General features: G+C 43.6%; 1 protein-coding gene across 1 annotated transcript in view; it reads right to left on the reverse strand.

Moving 5' to 3' along the window:
• The window catches only part of NMNAT2 (nicotinamide nucleotide adenylyltransferase 2), a 133,268-nt gene that overhangs the window by 21,476 nt on the left and 86,184 nt on the right, over positions 1–25,608 (reverse strand). Inside the window, exon 3 of the mRNA XM_077453131.1 lies at positions 6,913–6,980. Coding sequence (XP_077309257.1) covers positions 6,913–6,980 — 68 coding nt within the window. The remainder of the gene's footprint in view (positions 1–6,912; positions 6,981–25,608) is intronic.

A 25,608-nucleotide genomic window follows, 5' to 3' on the forward strand; every position in this document is an offset into this window, starting at 1 on the left:
CAACACAAGTAAACACAAAATGCAATTTGTAAATGAAGGTGTTTATTATTAAAGGTGAAAAAAAATCCAAACCATCATGGCCCTGTGTGAAAAAGTGATTGCCCCCCTTGTTAAAACATACTATAACTGTGGTTGTCCACACCTGAGTTCAATTTCTCTAGCCACACCCAGGCCTGATTATTGCCACACCTGTTCACAATCAAGGCATCACTTAAATAGGAGCTGCTTGACACAGTAAGGTCCACCAGAAGATCCTTAAAAGCTACACATCATGCCGAGACCCAAAGAAATTCAGGAACAATTGAGAAAGAAAGTAATTGAGATCTATCAGTCTGGAAAGGGTTATAAAGCCATTTCCAAAGCTTTGGGAATCCAGCGAACCACAGTGAGAGCCATTATCCACAAATGGCGAAGACATGGAACAGTGGTGAACCTTCCCAGGAGTGGCCGGCCGCCCAAAATTACCCCAAGAGCGCAGCGACGACTCATCCAAGAGGTCACAAAAGACCCCACAACAACGTCCAAGGAACTGCAAGCCTCACTTGCCTCAGTTAAGGTCAGCGTTCATGACTCCACCATCAGGAAAAGACTGGGCAAAAATGGCCTGCATGGCAGAGTTCCAAGGAGAAAACCACTGCTGAGCAAAAAGAACATCAAAGCTCGTCTCAATTTCTCCACAACACATCTTGATGATCCCCAAGACTTTTGGGACAACATTCTGTGGACCGATGAGACAAAAGTGGAACTCTTTGGAAGGTGTGTGTCCAAGTATATCTGGCGTAGAAGGAACACTGCATTTCATAAAAAGAACATTATACCAACAGTAAAATATGGTGGTGGTAGTGTGATGGTCTGGGGCTGTTTTGCTGCTTCAGGACCTGGAAGACTTGCCATGATAAAAGGAACTATGAATTCTGCTGTCTACCAAGAGATCCTGAAGGAGAATGTCCGACCATCTGTTCGTGTACTCAAGCTGAAACGAACTTGGGTTCTGCAGCAGGACAATGATCCTAAACACACCAGCAAGTCCACCACCGAATGGCTGAAGAAAAACAAAATGAAGACTTTGGAGTGGCCTAGCCAAAGTCCTGACCTGAATCCTATTGAGATGTTGTGGTATGACCTTAAAAAGGCCGTTCATGCTCGAAAACCCTCTAATGTAACTGAATTAGGACAATTCTGCAGAGATGAGTGGGCCAAAATTCCTCCAGGACGCTGTAAAAGCCTCATTGCACGTTATCGCAAATGCTTGGTTGCAGTTGTTGCTGCTAAGGGTGGCCCAACCAGTTATTAGGTTTAGGGGGCAATCACTTTTTCACACAGGGCCATGATGCTTTGGATTTTTTTTCACCTTTAATAATAAACACCTTCATTTACAAATTGCATTTTGTGTTTACTTGTGTTGTCCTTGACTATTGTTTAAATTGGTTTGATGTTCCGAAACACTTAAGTGTGACAAACATGCAAAGGAACAGGAAATGAGGAAGGGGGCAAACACTTTTTCACACCACTGTATAATCTGTCCTAAAGAATTCCTGTCCCCCTTTAGAACTGTATTTACAAATGACCTGTCCTACTCCAGAATTCGTCTACTTACATATAATTGTCCTGTTGCAGAATTCCTATACCTACAGATGTCCTGTCCTGTTCCAGAATTCCTGCACTACAAATAATCTCTCCTCCTCCAGAATGTCTCTACCTGCATGTAGGCAGGTTGTAATTAGAGATGAGCTAAACACGGTTCGCACCAGAACATGGGAACAGGCAAAACATTCCTACGAATAAGCGAACACCGTTAGACCCATTTCACACTGAGGAGCTTTTCAGGCGCTTTCACGCTAAAAAAGCATCTGAAAAGCTCACAAAAACCTATTTTCATTAAAACCAATGAATGCTTTCACACTAGGGCAGTGCGCTGGCAGGGTGGTGAAAAAACGCCCCTTTCAATTGCAATGAATGTAAAGCGCCTCAAAAGCGCCTGAAAAGTTCTTCAAAAGTGATCAGTGTGTTACTGGCAGTTTACAAGCGCCTCAGTGTGAAAGGGGCCTCTAAGTCTATGGGACATGAACAGGAAAAATCAAAAGTGCTAATTTTAAAGGCTTATATGCAAGTTATTGCCATAAAAAAGTGTATGGGGACCAAGGTCCTGCCCCAGGGTCTGGTTTTGTCCCCACACCCCTTGCCCGGTGGTTGCGGAGGTCTGCGGGAGGGGGGCTTATCGAATCTGGAAGCCCCCTTTAACAAGGGGACCCCCAGATCCTGGCCCCCCATGTGAATGGGTATCGGGTACATACCGACTGAAGCCTCTTTGCGATGACAGCTGTAATATACCTGAGGGTGGGGCCACCTGGTGATGTAAACGGATGACCCCCGCCTTCCTCTGATGTCACGTGGCCCTCACCTATATAACAGCTGTCATCGCAAAGATGTTTCAGTCGGCGGGAGCCTCCCATGGAGGGGGAGTTGTTGTGTTTTTTGTTTTGTTTTTTGGGTTCGTCAGGCGGCGTAATGGATGATGGATTTACATCGCGGGATGTTTTTATTTTTTAATAAAGGATTTGTCCCTAACTGTCTACTGTCATTTCTACTATTTTTGACACTTTTTTTGGTGAATATGTAGAAGTAAAATGTACCCGATACCCATTCACATAGGGGGGGCGGGATCTGGGGTCCCCTTGTTAAAGGGGGCTTCCAGAATCTGATAAGCCCCTGCCCGCAGGCAAGGGTTGTGGGGATGAGGCCCTTGTCCCCATAAACATGGGGACAAGGTGCTTTGGGGGGACCCCAAAGCACCTCCCCATATTGAGGGCGTGTGGCCTGGTACGGTTCACGATGGGGGGTGCTCTCTCGTCCCCCCTTTTCCTGCGGCCTGCCAGGTTGCATGCTCAGAAAAGAGTCTAGTATGGATTTTGGGGGTGACCCCTATGCCATTTTTTTAAAAGTTTGGTGCAGGGTTTCCCTTAAAATCCATACCAGACCCGAAGGGCCTGGTAGGGATTTTGGGGGAACCAAACGCCATTTTTTTTTAAATATTTGGCGCAGGGTTCCCCTTAATATACCTACCAGACCTGAAGGGCCTGGTATGGATTTTGGGGTGACCCCCACGCATTTGTTTGTTTTTTAATTTGGTGCGGGTTCCCCTTAATATTAATTCCAGACCCAAAGGGCTTGGTAATGAACTGGGGGGAACCCATGCAATGTTGCCAACCGCCCGCAGATTTTTGGGCAGCTTGTAGATTGAAACCCTTTTTCGGGGCTGCCCGTTAAAGTCCATTACAGGCACTGGTGCCCGTTAAAAAGATGGTCGCCGCCTGACGCCATTTTTAAAAGGAAGGCATTCGTTCTCAGCCACTCAGCGGTGTCGGCACTGCAGAGAGGTAGTGGATGGGATTGATGTCATCAATGGAGCAGGACAGAAAGGGGGACAGAGGAGGAAACTACCATGTCCACAGCCTCTAACCATCTGTTACTGTATCCTGTCTGCAGCCTCTGACCATCTCCTGTAGCATGTCTCGGGCCTCTGACCATCTCCTGTAGCATGTCTGCAGTCTCTGACCATCTCCTGTAGCATGTCTGCAGTCTCTGACCATCTCCTGTAGTATGTCCGCAGCCTCTAACTATCTCCTGTAGCATGTCTGCAGCCTCTGACCATCTCCTGTAGCATGTCTGCAGCCTCTGACCATCTTCTGTATCCTGTCTAGCCTCCAACCATCTCATGTTACTGTATCCTGTCTGCAGCCTCTGACTATCTCCTGTAGTATGTTTGCAGCCTCTAACCATCTCCTGTATCATGTCTGCAGTTTCTGAGGGGGAGTCGGTAGAGGAGTCAAGAGTGGGAGCGTCGTCGGGATGGGGGTCACGGGAGGAGTCAAACATTTGTAGACTGTGTAGAGGAGACTATGCTATAAAACCAGAATCACAAAGCTGGAGCCATCTAATTGAGTCCTGCACAGTGCACCTGAGAGGAGGTCAGTGACAGCACCGCCAGGACAGTCTGGAGGGGGCGGGTTGCTGATGAAAGGGGGCACTGATATATAGGTTCCCCCCTATATTAGTACCCCCCTTACCTTAGTGTATTCACTCTACAGAAGGTGGTCTCTGGTCACCAGAGTCCCCTCCCCCCCACATCAGAGACCCTGGTGTTCCCCTTTACATTGGAGTCTGCAGGATTCCCACTTACAGTGCAAGGGGAACTCAGTTTGCGGACCCTGATGTAAATGGGAACTCTGATGTAAAGGGAATGCAGTGGACTCTGATATAAGGTGGTCTTTGGTCGCCAGAGCCTCCCATTACATCGGAGTTTCCCCTTAGATCATGATCTGCAGCATTCCCCTTTACATAAGAGTTCCTATTCACTGTAAGGGGGAATCCTGCAGTCTCTGATGTAAGGGGGAACTCTGTGCTGGCTGGGTTATAGTAATCTGACCTTCATTGTCAATGGAGAAATATAGTTGTTGACTTTTGTTTAACTTAAACACATTGGTAATAGCACTAGCTATATGTTTATAGTTTAATTATTGATATTTGCACTGTTTAGCACTGAAAACTGTAATTTCAGGTACTTTTTGCAGTGTCAGTAAAAAATGTGGCTCTGTCAGTAAATGTCATAATTTTTCCCAGTAAAAAATTGGTGCCGTTTGTAAATTTTGGCATCCCTCCAGTAAATTTCACTTCGGGGGGTTGACAATTCAATACAGCCATGAGCATTTTTAATTACTTTTTTTCCTTTAGAAATGTAATTTTGCTGTGGTATTGTTTTAAACATGGGAAAAATGTGCTACTTTACAGGCATACCAAGGACACCCCCCAGGCATGATAGTTAAAGGAATATTTCATTTTTATTGTTTCACTTTAAGCATTATTAAAATCGCTGCTCAAAAAAAAACAGACGTTTTTAAAACTTTTTTTTGCATTGATACATGTCCCCTAGGGTGGGACCCGGGTCCCCATACACTTTTTTTTGGAAATAACTTGCATATAAGCCTTTAAAATTAGCACTTTTGGTTTTTCATGTTAGCATCCCATAGACTTTAAAGGGATTGTAAAGTAAATTTTTTACATTTTTTAAAATAACAAACATGTTATACTTACCTCCACTGTGCAGCTCGTTTTGCACAGAGCCCCGAACCTGGTCTTTTGGGGTCCCTCGGCAGCTGTCTCGGCTTCCCTCCGCAAGTACTTCTCACGTTCATGCGAGCTCCCTCACATGGTAAGAAGCACTTGCGGGGTCGCTCCTGTGATACAGCTGACTGCTATAGCCGCTCGCTGTATCACTTGGCCCCGCCCCCGGCGTGCCGCGTCATTGGATGTGATTGACAGCAGCACAAGCCAATGGCTGCACTGCTTTCAATCCATCCACTCTAGCCAATCAGGAGCCAGGCTGAGTGGCGAAGAGGACATCTGGGGCGAGCGCAGGACTTTCAAGGGGTCAGGTAAGTAAAACAGGGGGGCTGGGGGTGCCGGCACTGTTAGATGTTTTTTCACCTTAATGCATACAATGCATTAAGGTGAAAAAATATTTACCTTTACAACCCCTTTAACTTTTATGTCCTGATCACATAGGTACAAGAAGTGAAGGAGTTAATATCGAGCATGCATGAGATCCACATTAGTGCTCTGCAGCAGCCTATACTGTTACTGAGAGTGAGGTAACAGAGGTATGCTGCACTGGTGAAGTGGGTACAGGCTCAGCACGTCCCTCCTAATGCAACATACATCAGATACTGTGTGCAGTGACCTGGGACAGCACTTATGCAAGGAACTATGTATTATTACTGCACACAGTGTACAGGCTCATCTCTAACTCAGGGAACTGCCCTAATGTTATATTCTTCACATGACTGCAGTCTCCACCTGGTCCCAGGCATTGATGAGCGTGCTCCGTGTGAAAGGTACCCTCGCGTGCAGAGCAAGTAGACCCTGCCCACTTAAATATAACCTGTCCTCTTCAAGAATTCCTGCTCTACAGATATCCTGTCTTTCTCCAGATTTGTAACCCAAAATAACCTGTTTTTCCAGATTATCTGTATCTGTATATAACCAATCCTCTTCCAGAATTCCTATATCTACAGATAGCCTATCCTGCTTTAGAATTTCTGAAGTTACAAATAACCTATCTACATCCTGAATTGCTACTTCTACAGATATTATGTATACCGCCTGAATCTTTGCACTACAGGTATACGGTCCTTTCTATAATTTCTGTACCTAGAAGAAGAATTTTCATGGTGCCACCAATGAACCAAACATTTGCATAAGTTAAATTGGCAATCTTTTTTTAAAATCCTACGGTAAAATCTAGTATAAAAGCAGAATTTTCCAGACATAGAAAAGCACGGTAAACAATACAATTCCAAGTCAATGATCTTGAGCTAAATCGCCTTAGGTACTTGCTTCTACATTTTTTGTTTGGTTTGCCTTCAACATGAAGTTTATAGTACCAGGGGCATAACTATATTGGTATAAAATAGTTTGCCCCTGGTACTATAAACTTCCAGATGAAACCAATCCAGGAGAAACGTGTAGAAGATTGTCATTTTAACTTGGTTGGTTCATTGGTGGCACCATGGAAATCAGGATTACTATAGGATCTACTATAACCAAGAATTTTCTATATATTTGGGAGGTGGTACCTTTTGACCTTCCCTCTACTGAGTTCTACCTATTGTATTTATTTAAAGTACTACACTTACAGATAGCCTGTCCTACTCTAGAATGCTTACACCTACAAACTAACTTTCTTTCTTCAGAATTGCTACACCTACAGATTACCTGTCATCATCTAGAAACCCGACAGAAGCTTAAATTAAATCTGAAACAGTGAATGTATAAGACAAAATACAACAACCTCTCTTCATCTTACTCTCTACATATCTATGTCCTAATTCCCTCATTACATGAATATTTGCTTACCGAATCCAGTCTGAGTTCTGCACAGCCAGCTGACACATGCTGAGACGATGCCGACTTGAAACCAGGCCCTAAAGAGTAGACAGGGTTTGAAATTATGATGTGTAAAATTTATTGAAAACAATTTCATCTGATCCTTGTATTCTAGGGCTGTTAGAAGTTGTTGGCATGAAAGAAATGAGGATCATAGAAATTCATCTCTTTTCATTAGGCTAAAGCTTTGAAGATAGACAAAGTCGTTTTTTCAGCATTGGCTAATATACATAGCAGCTTAGATAATGGAAATTGAATTCCAAAGAGGTGCGTGTCTCCATATATTTAACCCAGTTTTGTACAAATCAGAAGAACACAATACCATTAGAGACCAGATAAAATATCAAATACCATTTCTTAATTTGTTAGCCAATACACCAAAGCTAGGACATAACAGAAGAAATAGGAAGATGGAGAAAAGGTACAAGGCATGGTTAAAACAGACCTTGCAGTGTAATGCATGGGCCACATACCTTGTCCAGGCTTCTTCCCTTGAATAAATAGCTTTCTAATACTAGGTCAAAAAATTACCTATAAAATAAAAAAAGATTTATATTTACTGTAGTCCATCTTCCACATTGCTGGGTGTGACAGCATCATCATTACAGGAATATTCCTGTTTAAAAGCAGGGAAGGCCACTCCAGTATTTCCTCGTGGGATTTGCACTGCTCTATATTCCCCAGGATCTCATCGGAAGTAGAGTGACATCATCCTCATCTAGGCACAGTGGGTAGAAGATAGGTGTAAGGTAGGTATAAAATCTAAGTTCTTTACAGGTAGCTTTTGGTCCTAATATCAGCAGGCAATGTACTGTATATAGGGTGAAGGAGCCCAGACAATATATGTGGCTCTTGCACTGCACTGCAAGGTCTGCTTTAACCATCGCTTGCACCTTTTATCTATCTTCTTGTTTCTTCTAATATCTTCTAGTTCTGGCAATCCTATATTGGCTAATATATTAAAAGATGGTATTTGATCTTTTAACCGATCTCTAATAGCATTCTGTACTTTTGTGTTGTACTAAAAGGTCAGATTTTATAACAACTTGAGAAATAGCTGGAAATCATTTTTCACAATTAACATTTGCAGACAATGAAAAATGGGTCCTGATTAGGGATGAGTTGAGTAATTTTGCCAAAACGGATTCTGAAGTCGAACTTCCAACTAGTCCTTGCAGACATTTTGTTGTAAATTAGTGGACTGCTTATGCAAAATATGCTTAAAAAAAAGCACATGCCTTTGTTTTCTTAGAAATGTTGTACTCACCATTACAGCACTTGATCAATAGCTTTGTTAAAAAATAAATCTAATGCTAACCTTAACCCTTTGTTTATAAACCCTGTCATGTGAATTCCATATCAGAGCTGACATGGAAATCACATGGCTTTATTAGAAAGATTTAGACTTAGCATGAATCTTCCTCTCTTCTTCAATATCTAACATCATGTTCCCTACTAATTAGGGGCTATTTTTAGCACCTGGTTCCTAACCTTCAGACCTTTAAAAATCACCAAAACCACCTAAATTTCACCTTTACAATTGTTTTTGATGAATATAGCTAAAACTGCATAATTTTTGTGAAAACTTCCGATTTTCATTGAAGCTTCACAGAAGCAAAAATGTATAGTTACGATCATGCCTAACGTTTATTGCATATATATTCATTGGACCCTCTTCTTTAAATTGCTACTGGTCTGGCTATCATGATGATCCAATGGCTTTTTTAATAAAGGTGAACTTTTTTGGAGTGATGCTATCCAGCGTTCTATTTTTCCATTATCTCTGTTGCAAACAGAGTCAGCACCCTGCCTGATTGCGAAGACAGCTGTTCTTAGGAGAGGTGATCACTTTGGAGCGGTGCACTCCCATGATCCAATGGCTTTAGTAAGCTTCATTAGCTTCTTCCGGCATATAAGGTCATATAAGGCTATTGGGCTGCTGGCTTTTTCATGAGTTCAACAATGGCACTATCACAGAGTGTTGTCCATATCCACTCAGACAAGGAGTGGCCACATGCATAAGCGTATCAGGAGGATGCATGGAGGCGCAGGTATCACAGAACCACAAATGGTGTACTAGAAGTTGCTAGATGACATAGGGCACACTAGGAGACACAGGAAGCCTAGTGCCCTGGTGTGCACTAAATTCAATAGATATCATAGGATGCTCTCAGGTGCTTTGGAGTCACAGAGCACATGGGGTGCACTGGGGTCACTAGAGGACACAGGATGTTCAGTGGTACATCTTGAGTGACTGGGGTACACTGGAGTAATTAAATGATACTGGATTCTCAGAGGTGCACTGGAGTCATGGAGCATACAGGGGGCGCACAGGAGTCACTAGATGACACCTGAATGCTCATTGGTTCAACGGAGTAAGGGAGCTTATTAAGCACAAAAGGAATCAAGGGGTTCTCAGAGGCCTCTCTGGAGGGCCGAGGACTCAGGTAAGACCTGCAACAGGGGGGCTTGGCTGAAGCGTGGTGATGCACTGCTTAAATGCTGAGTCACACATCATAGTTACATACATAGTTACTTAGTAGGTGAGGTTGAAAAAAGACAAAAGTCCATCAAGTTCAACCTATGTGTGTGATTATATGTCAGTATTACATTGTATATCCCTGTATGTTGCGGTTGTTCAGGTGCTTATCTAATAGTTTTCTGAAACTATTGATGCCCCCCCCCACCACTGAGAACACCACCTATGGAAGGGAATTCCACATTCTTGACGCTCTTACAGTATAGAATCCTCTACATCAACTCACAATTTCACATGGCACCAATAAAAAGAGCTGTCTATTGATTGGTCATGGCACTAATAAGAAGATATGTTTCCTGATTTGTCACAGTGCCAGTAATCTGGGTATGAACCATAACTGTCAGCAGTCGCACGCAGAAGTGGAGACCCTTCGCTAAATCCCCAGAGAAGTGAGCTGCTCTGTATCTGTTGAAGTCCTTGTTTCAATGGAAAGCTGAAATAGATTTTTTTACTGGAGGGGAGCCAATACATCAGATGTAGAGACCTAGGATCTTTCTTCTGGCCCAAGCCCTTCCAGTCAATTAGGTACTTAACCACTTTCCGCCCAAAGACGTCATATGACTTCTTTGACTTTCAGTGTGAATATCTGAATGATACCTGCAGCTACATCATTTAGATGTCCTTGTTTTTAACCAGTGATTCTGTGCACCATAAGAACAATCATTCCGCAACTTCTGCCGCTTGATCGTTCTTACAGGCGACGGGAGGGGACACCCCCCGACGTCATCCGGTGCTTCTTCTGGCTCTCCCAGAGAAAGGATCGGCCACCGCCGGATGATGACCATAGAGATTTCTGTCTATAGAGAGGACTGTCGGAGGCCCGGGCGCGACTCTATGACATCAAGTCCAGACCGCGGATGTAAACAAAGCCGCGATCGCGGCTGGTAAGCATGAGATTGTGGATTTTTTTTTCCTGATCTCATGCTTTCCAGCCTGGAGGAGAGATGTGGTGGTCTTATTGACCCCACATCTCTCCATAAAGGGGACCTGTCACGAACGATTCTTATTACAAGGGATGTTTACATTCCTTGTAATAGGAATAAAAGTGATCAAATTTTTTTTAAAGGAAAGTGTAAAAATATTAAAATAAAGTAAAATAAAAAATAAAATAATTGAAAAAAAATGTAAAACACTCCTGTCTCCGGTAGCTCACGCTCAGTAGCAAACGTACACATAAGTCCCGCCCACATATGTAAATGCTGTTCAAACCACACATGTGATTTATCGCCGTGTGCATTGCGTTAGAGCGCAAGCAACAATTCTAGCACTAGACTTCCTCTGTAACTCTAAACATGTATTCTGTAAAAAAAAATTAAGATTTTTAAGTACCGAAGTTTGGCGTCATTCCATGAGTGTTGCAATTTTAAACCCTGATCTGTTGGGTATCTATTTACTCGGCATAACATCATCTTTCACATTATACAAAAAAATTGGTCTAATTTTACTGTTGTGTTATTCTTTAAATCATGAAACTGTTTTGTTTCCAAAAAAAGCGTTTGAAAAATTGTTGCGCAAATACTGTGTAAGATAAAAAGTTGCAATGACCGCCATTTTATTCCCTAGGGTGTCTGCTAAAAAAAATATACAAAGTTTGCGGGTTCTGAGTAATTTTCTAGCAAAAAAATTATGATTTTTACATGTAGGAGAGGAGTGCCAGAATAGGCCCGGTATGGAAGTGGTTAAAGGAGTAATAAACCCTCAGTGTTATTTAGCTTAATATTGATCACAGTAAAATGAACATTCCCCAATAAACTATTTGCCAATCTTCTTAGCCAAACATTTGCAGTTTACAACTTTCAATGTTGCTGGCTCTTGCTCTTTCAGTGCTGCTTTCCTACACTTCCAGTCTTCACAGGAAAGAGTTAACAGTGGACAGTGCAGTCTTCAGCTAGTGTTTTTGGCTTGGAATGGGGCCCCTCCCCATTCCAAGGCAGGATAAGGGAAGAGCAGGGGAGTACGTTTCCATCCTAGGCTAGGGGGCTGTGTGTTTCTATTGATGCATAGAGTGTAGGGAGACACAACTCTAGATCCTGTATGCAAAGGTGGCTTCATAGAATGCCGAAAGAGGAAGGATCCAGCTTAAAACAGGAATCCTGGAGCAGCGGTCTTGACACCAGCTTAAACTGAAACATAGGCAAGGATTAAATGATAAAGAAGCCGCATACTGAGTAAATTATTAAATCAGCAGCTGAAAGTGCTTAAAAACTGAGGGTTTAATATCACTTCAATCACTAAATAAAGAAATGCTAAATTAGCTGTGTGTAAGAGTAGCAAGAGAAAGGCACTGCAAGAGAAAACAGGTAACCTTGAACAGTGATCATAGAAATAGCTTAAACTGGAACATAGGCAAGTATTTAAAGATAAAGAAGATGCATACTCAGTAAGGAACTTAATCCACTTTCCTGAAAGTGCCTAAAAAATATGAGGATTTAACATCATTGTTTTTCACAAGAAAGATTGGTTTCCAGGGTTTGGTGAAGTTTGTATTCTTGAGCTGAATCAGCTGGGTGAATAGCTACAGATCAAGGACAGGAGTCTTTATTCATGTTCAGAGGTTTCAGCAGTGAGATATGGAAAGAAAGAAGGTAAAGACAAAGTTTGCAGCAGGCTTATTTGATCTTTGTGGTGATTACATAAGGTCTGATATAACATGAGGCAACTTTCACAGAGGGAACATTGACATGAATGTTTTGGTGGCATTCCAAACGCCATGCCCGGGTTGGATAAAACTCTTTCTATTGTCTGAGGGTAGAGTGTTGGAATTGGGTTTAGAGTCTAGAACTAAATTTGGGTAGTCTTTCTGCATAGCAAAGAGCATGAAAATCATCAGGGAAGAAGGTAATGGCAAAGAAAAATATGAATTCTTGACTTCTTGATGCTAACATTAGAATGAGTTTTATGAGCAAATTCTGCCTGAAGTAGCAGGGCAACTTAATCACCATTATGGGCAACCAAAAGGACAGGAAGATATTCTTCCAAGGATTGATAGATCCTTTCAGTTTGTTCATAATGCCGCGTACACACGATCGAATTGTATGACGTACTTAGTCCGTTGAAACGCATTTCAACGGACAATCCGCTCGTGTGTGGGCTTCAGCGGACTTTTTCAGAGTGAAGTCCGGAGTACTAAGAAGGTCGGTTTGCACACCAATCTTCCCGTCATACTTTGGTTTCAGCGGACAATACGGTCGTCAGTATGCTAGTCCGATGGACTAAGAATGGCGCATGCCCAGAAAGGATTTACAGGGCGGAAGCGTTCTGTCTTGTAAAACTAGTGTTCATATTAAAGCTATCATATTCGTCATGCTGCTAATTTTGTGATCTTTTAATATAGCACATTCTTTTCTTCTTCATAATGCGAGAAAAGTGAAGTTGCTTTGCTGCTTATATTCACACAGAGTTATCACAAATGTCTTTATTCATCCTCATCTTATGATTAATATTCCAATTCAAGAATAAATAAAAAAATTAAATAACGGACGAATTAAGCTGAAGTCTGAAAAGCGCAAATCGTCTCTAACCAAACTTCCACTAACGCAAAGTCAGCAGAAGGAGCCCAAAGGGTGCTTTGCTGTGTCTTGGGCTTCCTATTTCTAGTCCTGTCGTACGTGCTGTACGTCATCGCGCAAGCTTTCGTCGGACTGTTTGTGTATCCGTGTGTGGCCAAGTCCGTTCGGTAGAAAGTCCGCCGGATTGTCCGCCGGATTGTATGACGGACTAAGTACGTCATACAATTCGATCGTGTGTACGCGGCATTAGTCTGAGGCAGAGAAAAATTGCAAAGAGATATCCAGAGACTTACAGAGATATTCCCAAATGCGGACAGTGAATTGGAAACCACAGTCAGAGATTATGTGAGCTGCCATGCCATGAGGCCTGATGATATCCCAGATGAAGTTGGGTGCCAAGGGTGCTGTTGTGTGCTGCAAGGGACGTGGTGCCATCTTTGAAAAGTGGTCTACCACTATCTAAGCAACCATACAACCATTGGAAAAAGAGAGGTTTGTAATAAAGTTTATAAAAAGAGGTGGTGCACTAGAATAAGTACACTGACTCACTCTAGGGGTGCACTGGGGTCACTACATGACACAAGATACGCAAGGGTGCACGTGGAGTGATTAGGGCACACAGGGAGTAGGCTTCGTAACAAATCGAAATTCGGCCGAATTTTGCATCTTTCGGACATTCGGATGCATCCGAATAAAAAAATAACAAATTACAACGAATACGAAAGAAATATAACGCATGAATTCGAATGAATTCGACATGATTCGAAATTATTTCAACCGCATTTGAAATTATTTCAACTGCATTCAAAATTATTTCAACTGCATTCGACATTATTTCAACCACATTCAAAAATATTTTGTGACCCGACTTTAGGGCCATGTATCTCGGGGTCACTTGGTGCTAGACACTTCATTTAGATATGTTGTAGTGCTAGTATTATTGTGTTTGCATACCAAATTTGGGGTTTCTAGCTATAAGTGACCCCGAGATATGTGGCCCCAAAAACGGGTCGCAAAATGTTATTAGTTATTAGAGCAGAGAATGACATTTTGCGACCCGATTTTGGGGCCACATATCTCGGGGTCACTTATAGCTAGAAACCCCAAATTTGGTATGCAAACACAATAGCACTAGCACTACCATATATATATAACATATCCAAATTTGGAGTTTCTATCACCAAGTGACCCTGAGATACATGGCCCTAAAGTCGGGTCACAAAATATTTTCGAATGTGGTTGAAATAATGTCGAATCATGTTTAAATCATTTTGAATCCGGTAGAAATATTTTCGAATTTGGTTGAAATATTTTCGAATGTGGCCGATTTTTCAAATTCGGTAGAAAACTAAACAAAATCCGAAAATGAATTTAAGGAAGTTAACGAATATAACTAAACGAAATTAATGAATTAACGAATTAAAACGAAACTAAACTAAACAATTTTTTTCCTTTTGCACATGTCTAAGTCAGGGAGCATTTGAATTACTAGATAACACTGAATACTTAGGGCTTTACTGGAGTCATGGGGCGCACAGGATTCATTAGAACCTTGGTATTCAACCTACAGCCCTTTGCCACTTTTTGTGCAGTCCTTGGGGTTCCTGCAGAGGGTATCCTGTTTTATCTTGCTTAGGTAATTGCTCAGGCCAGTGAAGGAAAAATATTTTTTAGACTGGTTTCTAGTAGTTAAATGGCTTGTTTTATTTGTTCCCCACTATCTTATGTTCTGTCCATTCTGTTTCACTTTGTTTTCTCCTCTAATTTTTAAAAATGATCTTGCTGAGAAAAATATTAAATGCGGTAAAAGTCATTATAAGGGCTCTGTATAGAGCACAATTTTTTGAGGCAGTCTCATATAATGTCTCTACAGTCCCAGGTATCCAACAATCTCTATAGCATGTCCACAGTCTCTGACCATCTCTACCATAGAGGACACTTGTATTCTTAGGGTTGCGCTAAGGTCAAAGGTTGCACTGAGCACACTAGAGGCCTTCTGCCAGAAACACTTGACTGTAAGGCCGCGTACACACGCGCGGACTGTTTGCCCAACCTTGTTCGTCAAACAGTTTCGGCAAACAGTCCGCTCAAAATTTGCATGAGCGGACTTGCCCACACACGAGCGGACTGTTTCAGCGAACTGTTTGCCAAACAGTTCGCTCAACTTTTGAAATGAACGGACTCGCCCACGTAAGGAGGAGGCAAATCCGCCCATTTCGAGCGCGTGTACAGGTAGGCGGGGCCCGCGAAGGAGACGTCGCGGGCTCCGCCGCCTGGAATGGGCTTAAAGGGGAACCCCAACGCCGAAAAAAATCGGCGTGGGGGTTCCCCCAAAGTCCACACCAGACCCTTGTCCGAGCACGCTACCCGGCCGGCCAGGAAAGGGGGGCGAGCGAGCGCGCCCCCCCTCCTGAGCCGTACCAGGCCGCGTGCCCTCAACATGGGGGGTGCCTTGGGGAAGGGGGGGCCGCGCGGCCCCCCCACCCCAAAGCACCTTGTCCCCATGTTGATGAGGACAAGGGCCTCTTCCCGACAACCCTGGCCGTTGGTTGTCGGGGTCTGCGGGCGGGGGGCTTATCGGAATCCGGGAGCCCCCTTTAAGAAGGGGGCCCCCGGATACCGGCCCCCCACCCTATGTGAATGAGTATGGGGTACAATGTACCCCTACCCATTCACCTGTGAAATAAAGTACAAAAAAAAACACAACACAGGGAAAAAATATTTTATTGCACAGCTCCGGGGGTCTTCCGTCTTCGGGGGTCTTCTCGCCGGACTCCTCCGCTATCTGTGTGTAGCTCTTTTGCTAGCGGAGGAGTCCGGCTTTCTTCCTCCCCGCCGCCGGCCTCTTCTCCCGACTTCGGGGGTCTTGTCCCCCTCTTCGGTTCTTCTGCCGGGCCACCGCGCCTTCTTGTAGCTCTTTTGCAGGCGGTGGCCCAGTCTTCTGTCGCCGCTGCCTTCCGTTCTTCTGTCGCCGCCTTCGGTTCTTCTGCCGGGCCACCGCGCCTTCTTGTAGCTCTTTTACAGGCGGTGGCCTGGTCTTCTGTCGCCGCTGTCGTCGCCGCCGCCGCCTTCCGTTCTTGTTCTTCTTCTTGTTCTTCTTCTTCTTCTCCTGGAGATGTTGACTCGACGAGCTCTCCGGCCGGAATGCCAGGGACACGCTCCGCTGCCACTTATATAGTGACAATGGGGCGGTGTCACATGGTATATGTCACATGGGTTGGTCACATGGTGACCCCGCCCCCTTACGATGTCATAGTCCCCATGTGACATCAACCCATGTGACCAACCCATGTGACATATACCATGTGACACCGCCCCATTGTCACTATATAAGTGACCGCACAGCGCGGCTCTGGCATTCCGGCCGGAGAGCTCGTCGAGTCAACATCTCCAGGAGAAGAAGAAGAAGAACAAGAAGAAGAACAAGAACGGAAGGCGGCGGCGGCGGCGACGACAGCGGCGACAGAAGACCGGGCCACCGCCTGTAAAAGAGCTACAAGAAGGCGCGGTGGCCCGGCAGAAGAACCGAAGGCGGCGACAGAAGAACGGAAGGCAGCGGCGACAGAAGACCGGGCCACCGCTTGCAAAAGAGCTACAAGAAGGCGCGGTGGCCCGGCAGAAGAACCGAAGAGGGGGACAAGACCCCCGAAGTCGGGAGAAGAGGCCGGCGGCGGGGAGGAAGAAAGCCGGACTCCTCCGCTAGCAAAAGAGCTACACACAGATAGCGGAGGAGTCCGGCGAGAAGACCCCCGAAGACGGAAGACCCCCGGAGCTGTGCAATAAAATATTTTTTCCCTGTGTTTTTTTTTGTACTTTATTTCACAGGTGAATGGGTAGGGGTACATTGTACCCCATACTCATTCACATAGGGTGGGGGGCCGGTATCCGGGGGCCCCCTTCTTAAAGGGGGCTCCCGGATTCCGATAAGCCCCCCGCCCGCAGACCCCGACAACCAACGGCCAGGGTTGTCGGGAAGAGGCCCTTGTCCTCATCAACATGGGGACAAGGTGCTTTGAGGTGGGGGGGCCGCGTGGCCCCCCCTTCCCCAAGGCACCCCCCATGTTGAGGGCACGCGGCCTGGTACGGCTCAGGAGGGGGGGCGCGCTCGCTCACCCCCCTTTCCTGGCCGGCCGGGTAGCGTGCTCGGACAAGGGTCTGGTGTGGACTTTGGGGGAACCCCCACGCCGATTTTTTTCGGCGTTGGGGTTCCCCTTTAAGCCCATTCCAGGTGGCGGAGCCCGCGACGTCTCCTTCGCGGGCCCCGCCTACCTGTACACGCGCTCGAAATGGGCGGACTTTCCGAGCGGGAACAGTTTGCTCATTTCGAAAGTAGCCTACACACGGGCGGACTGTTCGCTCAAACACAGTTTCAGCGGACAGTTTTTCGGAATTTCCGAAAGACTTTGTCCGTCCAACTGTCCGCTGAAACTGTCCGCTGAAAGCCCACACACGGGCGGACTGTCCGCCCAAACACTGTTCAGCGGACAAGGTTGGGCGAACAGTCCGCCCGTGTGTACGCGGCCTTACTCAAATTGTAAGATGTTTCTTCTGTCATTTGTGACAATTTTAGTAAACAAATGTTGCTATGTATTAGTATGGTATCCGTTATTGTGTATGACTAACGTTGTATAGTTATCTTTCATTTTCCCTACAGCAGATGTTTTAGCATTCGGTAGCAATTCTATAAACAGTTACAGATTCTTATCGCATTGAACATTTTTCTAAATACCAAATTGTTACTAAAAATACTGACTGGTACATTTTATTGAATCTCTGATAAGGTTGTCAATGTATAAGCAAGGCCAGCATCTATTATATGAAATCATAGCTGGAGGGTGAGCAATGCGTTTCTTTATACTATATGTTCTCTGATACTTATGGGGAGGAGTGCAGAAGAAATGATAATAATTATCCACATGAAACAAGATATCCACTAAACATTCTACGCTGACCACACTATTGTAACTCAAATGTAATACAAAAATAATTTCTGTTAAAGCCATTTTGTTTTTGGATTCCCATACACATTGTTTTTTTGCGGTTCCCATGTTTCTACATTTATGATTTATGTTGATAAATTAAACAATAAACTGATAAATTGTTATGCACATATGGAAGCCATTGTACTCCTCAGATACCACACAATCTTACGGAGGGTCACTTACATAGAAAGAGTGTCTATATGGCTGTCCAGAACAGGTCTTACTACATATGTAGTCATCTCTCCAATAAATTGAACTCTTTCCTTTATCCCATTTTCTCACTCTGCACACTACTTATTGGTCAGGAAGGGTCTCCTGCTACCAGTGGTCTTCTACACACAACCATAATCATGGGGAAGCTTCATGACTTTTTCAGAACAATATGGTCCCCCACACATACAACCAAATTGAATAAATCCTTCCCAGTGAAGACACCCTATTTCATGACCAAGTCCTTTCCTCATCATGTCACAGCTAACAAGCTTGGAACCAGAGGAAAAAAACTCTGCTAACATGGTGTAAGCTTGGTTTCCCTATTTTTACTTTAATGTTAGTTATGAGAAATAGTATGTTCATTTTAAGGATCTCTATATGACTGGCCTCTTACTTGTGGTCTGGCCTAGATGTAAGTTATATTAGACAGCAATTTTTCACAAACAACACATACTTTGCATGTAGGGAATAGTTTAAAAACAAGGTTATGTATGAACATTTTTTAACTTTCAGACCAGGGGTCTCCAAATTTTCTAACCCAAGGGTCAGTTAACTGTCATTCAGACTTTGGGGTGGGGGGTGCATCCTGTGGGGAGTCAGAGAAGAAAATGACCTGGCTTCAATAGGGGTAAACAATGCCCAATCTTTGGAATTAGGGGGTGGAATAGTACCCCTTTGTTGGTGACAGTGAAAGGAATAGTGACCCATAATTGGTGTCAGTGGGAGGAATTGTGCCCCCGTCATTGGTGTCAATGGGAGGAATTGTGCCCCACTGTTGGTGTCAGTGGAAGGAATTGTGCCTCACCATTCGTGTCAGTGGAAGGAATTGTGCCCTGCTGTTGATGTCAGTGGAAGGAATGATGTTCAATTATTGGAGTCAGTGGGTAGAATAGTGCCCCAGAGGCCAAATAAAAGCAAACAAAGGGCCTCCTCCCCAGGACCACAGTTTGGAGACTCCTGCTTTAGACCAATAGCATTTTGAAAGAAGGGTAATAGGAGTCAGGAGTTGCAGTCAGTTCAGATGGCAGTTGATGTGGAAATATTGAAATTAATATTTATATCAGGGAGCTTAAAGGGAACCATTGTGGGGACTTTCTAATAAAATTACCATTCTCCCATTTTATGTATATATATATATATATATATATATATACATATATATATATATATATATATATATATATATATATATATATATATATATATATATATGTGTGTGTGCGTGTGTATATATGTGTTTCCGGTTCTCTGTATGAACGGACAATGTCTTTTGTCTGTTGTCTGCATAGTAAATAAGTTACACTATTATCTTTGGGATGAGGAGCAGACATTGGGAGTTATTTACTAAAGGAAAATCTACTTTGCACTGAAAGTGCACTTGGAAGTAAAGTGACTATAGATCCAAGGGGGACATGCAAGAAACATAAAAAAAGGCATTTTAGCTTGCACGTGATTGGGTGATAAAATCAGCAGATCTTCCACTCATTTCAGATTTACCCCTTAGATTTAGAGCGACTGCACTTCCAAGTGCACTTTCAAGTGCACTTGCAGTGAAAAGTGGATTTGCCTTTCGTAAATAACCCCCATTGTGTCTCCACCTGATCATAAGTCCTTGAAATGCTAATTTATGCTAAGATAAAAGTGGGCTGACTGTTTTAAATCAAGAGATAGACGTAACAAAGGTAATCATGTTTCAGACAGAGAGGCACCGAAGAGACTCTAATGCTTGTGAGAAGCATGATGGCCAACTAGGATTGAATTTCAGCCAATCAGGATTCAATGCTAACTCTGAACCAATTAAATTAGTCCATTGGTGTGATTGGTAGGGATGGGTAGAGAGGGAATATATAAATCAAAGCTGACAGGGGATGCGCTCTCTCTTATGCCCCATACACACGATCAGAAATTCCGTCAGAAAAAACTTGGATGGTATTCCGCTCAAGCTTGCCTTGCATACACACGGTCACACAAAAGTTCTCTGAACTTTCGACCATCAAGAACATGTTGACGTACAACCAGGGCTCGAGTGCTGCGGGAACGCATGGGAACGGCGTTCCCGTACTATTTCCACAGCGGGAACGCCGTTCCCATTAGCTGTCTGAGCAGGGTCGGCTGAGGCTATGCAGCGCGTAGTCCGCGCCGCTCCTCAGCCGCCGAGTGACTGGTTGCTAGGCAGAGGCCGCTCCGCATCTAGCAACCGGTCACATGACTTCGGCGTGGGCACGCACTGGCACGAGCCCGTCAGTGTGACACACGCTGCGCGCCGGACTGTCCTCCCGCTCCCCTCTACCCAGTGCCTCCTGGGGAAACAGCCGCTGCAGTGCACTTTGAGTTTACTGAGAGAACAGAAGTTTATTGAGAACAGAAGGGAAGAAGAGAATACCAGGAGGTCAGTCACTAGTAGTGTCATGTGTAAGTAAGTTGCATTCTGCAATACCCTGCCAAATTGCCAATACTCATCCATACTCTGCAATACCCTGTCAATACTCATCAATACTCTGCAATACCCTGCCAATACTCATCAATACTCTGCAATACCCTGCCAATACTCATCAATACTCTGCAATACCCCGCCAATACTCTGCAATACCCCGCCAATACTCTGCAATACATACCCTGCCAATACTCTGCAGTACCCTATCAATACTCTGCACTACCCTATCAATACTCTGCAATACCCCGCCAATACTCTGCAATACCCCGCCAATACTCTGCAATACCCTGCCAATACTCTGCAATACCCTGCCAATACTCTGCAATACCCTATCAATACTCTGCAATACCCTATCAGTATCAATACTCTGCAATACCCTGCCAATACTCTGCAATACCCTATCAATACTCTGCACTACCCTATCAATACTCTGCAATACCCTGCCAATACTCTGCAATACCCTATCAATACTCTGCAATACCCTGCCAATACTCTGCAATACCCTATCAATACTCTGCAATACCCTGCCAATACTCTGCAGTACCCTATCAATACTCTGCAATACCCTGCCAATACTCTGCAATACCCTATCAATACTCTGCAATACCCTGCCAATACTCTGCAATACCCTATCAATACTCTGCAATACCCTATCAGTATCAATACCCTGCCAATACTCTGCAATACCCTATCAATACTCTGCACTACCCTATCAATACTCTGCACTACCCTATCAATACTCTGCAATACCCCGCCAATACTCTGCAATACCCCGCCAATACTCTGCAATACATACCCTGCCAATACTCTGCAATACCCTGCCAATACTCTGCAGTACCCTATCAATACTCTGCAATACTCTGTCAATACTCTGCAATACCCTGCCAATACTCTGCAATACTCTGTCAATACATACCCTGCCAATACTCTGCAATACCCTGCCAATACTCTTTAATACTCTGCCAATACTCTTCAATATCCTGCCAATACTCTGCAATACATACCCTGCCAATACTCTGCAACACCCTGCCAATACTCTGCAATACCCTATCAATACTCTGCAATACTGTGCCAATACTCTGCAATGCTAGGATTTATTGTGACACAACACATACGGGATCAAGTCTTTCCAGGTGATGACTTCATACATTCTATACAGTAATGACAGTATATGGTTGGTTTTACCTACACTAGTGTCAGATGCAGTCTTGCATAGACCTTATCTGTTCACTGGCCCCTCTTGGAGATCTTAGGAGGTCTAGATTAACATATGTGATCCATTTATGATTATGACTGTTTACTAAGTGTTTACCGTTATTAAACCTAATGTAACTGCTTTTATTAGTAGGAGGGTTATACTTTGGATGATACCCGTATTTGGTCACTATGTTTGAACATGTCTATTTTTATTTGATCAGACTGTTTATTTTATTTGTTTAAGGGTTGTCTGAGACACCAGCCTCCGCCCCCTTGTAGGCGGAGTCCCCGCCCCTTTGTAGGCGGATCTGTTTTAGACACCCTATATATTTGTTAGCAATGTGGTGGGTCCCAACATGCCCCTGTCGAAGACATATGTGTCGAAACGCGTCGGGCTAGCTGTTGGCACCCCACATTGCTTTTACTTTTACTTTTACCTTATTGCTTTGTGATCACTAAGTCATCTGTTACCCTTTTGACTTTTAATAAATTACCATTTTTTATCGCCTGACCCGCACCATGTGGAGCTTTTTCTTTCTTTTTTCTTTTTTGGTTTAAACCCTTTAAACATCTTCCCCTCCACTTTGGGGTATTCGGAGTATCGGAGTGCAGTGAGCTATATCTGAGTTGGATTTCCTAACCATTCCGAAGTTCCATCGGTGAGATTCATCATTGGATATATGGTCTTTTGGAGTCTCCCCACCAGGCTGATGAACCTACTTTGATCCACTCCTCGGTCTCAGATCGTGACCCCAAGCCTTATTGACTCAACCGTCATATGACCGTGTGAGTCCAACTGATCTGGTAAGAAGTATCCATCTATTCTTTCCCAATGTTTCCAGACAAGCTGTTGTACATGGACATGTCCGTTTAATGGGATTTGCCTCGTATTGTGATACGGTCTGACTACCATTGTGCCGGTCCTTCCACGGAAGCTTACACCCATTTCTTTGGACTTTATTTTGCTAATTTACACATCTATATGATCTTTGTTATAGGATCACTCTTTCAACATATATTTCACTTTAGAAGCGCTACACTATTTTTTATTTCTGTTTGTTGAACTTTGTTTGTTTGAGTGTTGGCTGCTGTGCCTTTTTTATGTATATTTGATTTTAGCGCAGTGTTTTCCCCTATTCCTAATACTCTGCAATACCCTGCCAATACTCTGCCAATAAATACCCTGCCAATACTCTGCAATACCCTGTCAATACTCTTCAATACTCTGCCAATACTCTGCCAATACTCTTCAATACCCTGCCAATACTCTGCAATACCCTGCCAATACTCTGCAATACCCCATCAATACTCTGCAATACTGTGCCAATACTCTGCAATATCCTGCCAATACTCTGCCAATACACACCCTGCAATACCCTATCAATACTCTGCAATACCCTGCCAATACTCTGCCAATAAATACCCTGCCAATACTCTGCAATACCCTGTCAATACTCCGCAATACTCTGCCAATACTCTGCCAATGCATACCCTGCCAATACTCTGCAATACCCTGCCAATACTCTTCAATACTCTGCCAATACTCTGCCAATACTCTGCCAATACTCTTCAATACTCTGCCAATACTCTTCAATACTCTGCCAATACTCTGCCAATACTCTTCAATACCCTGCCAATACTCTGCAATACCCCATCAATACTCTGCAATACTGTGCCAATACTCTGCAATACCCTGCCAATACTCTGCCAATACTCTTCAATACCCTGCCAATACTCTTCAATACTCTGCCAATACTCTTCAATACCCTGCCAATACTCTTCAATACCCTGCCAATACTCTGCAATACCCTGCCAATACTCTGCAATACCCCATCAATACTCTGCAATACTGTGCCAATACTCTGCAATACCCTGCCAATACTCTGCCAATACACACCCTGCAATACCCTATCAATACTCTTCAATATCCTGCCAATACTCTTCAATATCCTGCCAATACTCTGCAATACATACCCTGCCAATACTCTGCAACACCCTGCCAATACTCTGCAATACCCTATCAATACTCTGCAATACTGTGCCAATACTCTGCAATACTCTGCCAATACTCTGCAATACCCTGCCAATACTCTGCCAATAAATACCCTGCCAATACTCTGCAATACTCTGCCAATACTCTGCAATACATACCCTGCCAATACTCTGCAATACCCTGCCAATACTCTGCCAATACACACCCTGCAATACCCTATCAATGCTCTTCAATATTCTTCCAATACTCTTCAATATCCTGCCAATACTCTGCAATACATACCCCGCCAATACTCTGCAATACCCTGCCAATACTCTGCGATACCCTGCCAATACTCTGCAATACCCTATCAATACTCTACAATACATACCCTATCAATACTCTGCAATACCCTGCCAATACTCTGCAATACCCTATCAATACTCTGCAATACCCTGCCAATACATACCCTGCCGATGCTCTGCAATACCCTGCCAATACTCTTCAATACATACCCTGCCAATACTCTGCAATACCCTATCAATACTCTGCAATACCCTGCCAATACTCTTCAATACTCTGCCAATACTTATTCCTGTTTGTGGGATATTTTCTAATGGGCTGTGTAACAGAATTTGGAACAGGGTGAATCATTGTGTTGATTGTTTTGTTTGACACGTTATTTTGTTTTTGTAAACTGGCACTTTACAATAAATGTTGTACTGTATTTTCTGTGAAGTATATATGCATATGAGCGTACCTTTTTTTTTTTTTTTGGTGGGGGAATGGATCTTGGGTGGGAGTTCCCACACTTTTTTTCCCAGGACTTGACCCCTGCGTACAACACTACGACGAGCCGAGAAAATGAAGTTCAATGCTTCCGAGCATGCGTTGAATTGTTTCCGTGCATGCGTAGGTAATTTTGAGCGTCGGAATTGGTACAGATGATCGGAATTTCCGATCAGAACTTTTTCCGACTGAAAAATAGAGAACCTGCTCTCAATCTTTTGCTGGCTGGAATTCTGCAAAGTCCGATGGAGCATACACATGGTCGGAATTTCTGACCAAAAGCTCACATCCGACTTTTGCTGGCAGAATTTCTGATCGTGTTTATGGGGCATTAGGCTCACGGTCTAAACGAAGCATGGTCACATAAGGGCTGTATATGTAATGTATCCGTATTATCTTATTTCTCTTTTCTTTTCTCTAACTTTTTCTATCCTAGGATTTGTCTTAATACCTTGATAGCATGCGTATGTCAATTGTAACCATATCTCCTTTTTGCATTAATTATCTTTGTAGACTGGCAACACTGTATTTGTTAACATCACTATGTTATATTTGGTAATATCCGATTAGTCTAACGTTTCTTCTCTGTATAAATAAATTAGATCTTTGTATTTTAGCACCATTATCATTCCTTATTGATTTCATGGGTTATAGCTGCAACCACATTGGTTGATTCATATATAGATAAAAGGTTTTAATCACTTATGTTATGTATCATTAAGCGTATAAGTGAGGTAGGTAAAAATCGCCATTACAGAGTTTGATCACAACTGCCGAATAAAAACACACACAAGTCTGGTACACACTCTTTACAGCAGAACATTTGAAGTGCAATAAGGCCCAATCAGAAGAGATTTCAAAGGACCTCGGGGGAAAAGGTGTGTTGTATGAAGTTACCGTGTGGGCACTCACTGCTCTTCAAAATTAATATTGCTCATTTCATGCTTGGCCCAATCAGAGGAGATTAAAATGTGAGTGCACACTTTTCACAGCAGAACATTTGAAGTGGAATGTGGCCTGATCAGAAGAGA

The sequence above is a fragment of the Lithobates pipiens genome, unplaced genomic scaffold (genome assembly GCF_037356315.1).
Source record: "Lithobates pipiens isolate NorthernLeopardFrog02 unplaced genomic scaffold, aLitPip1_a1.2 Scaffold_23, whole genome shotgun sequence".
NCBI lineage: Eukaryota > Metazoa > Chordata > Amphibia > Anura > Ranidae > Lithobates > Lithobates pipiens.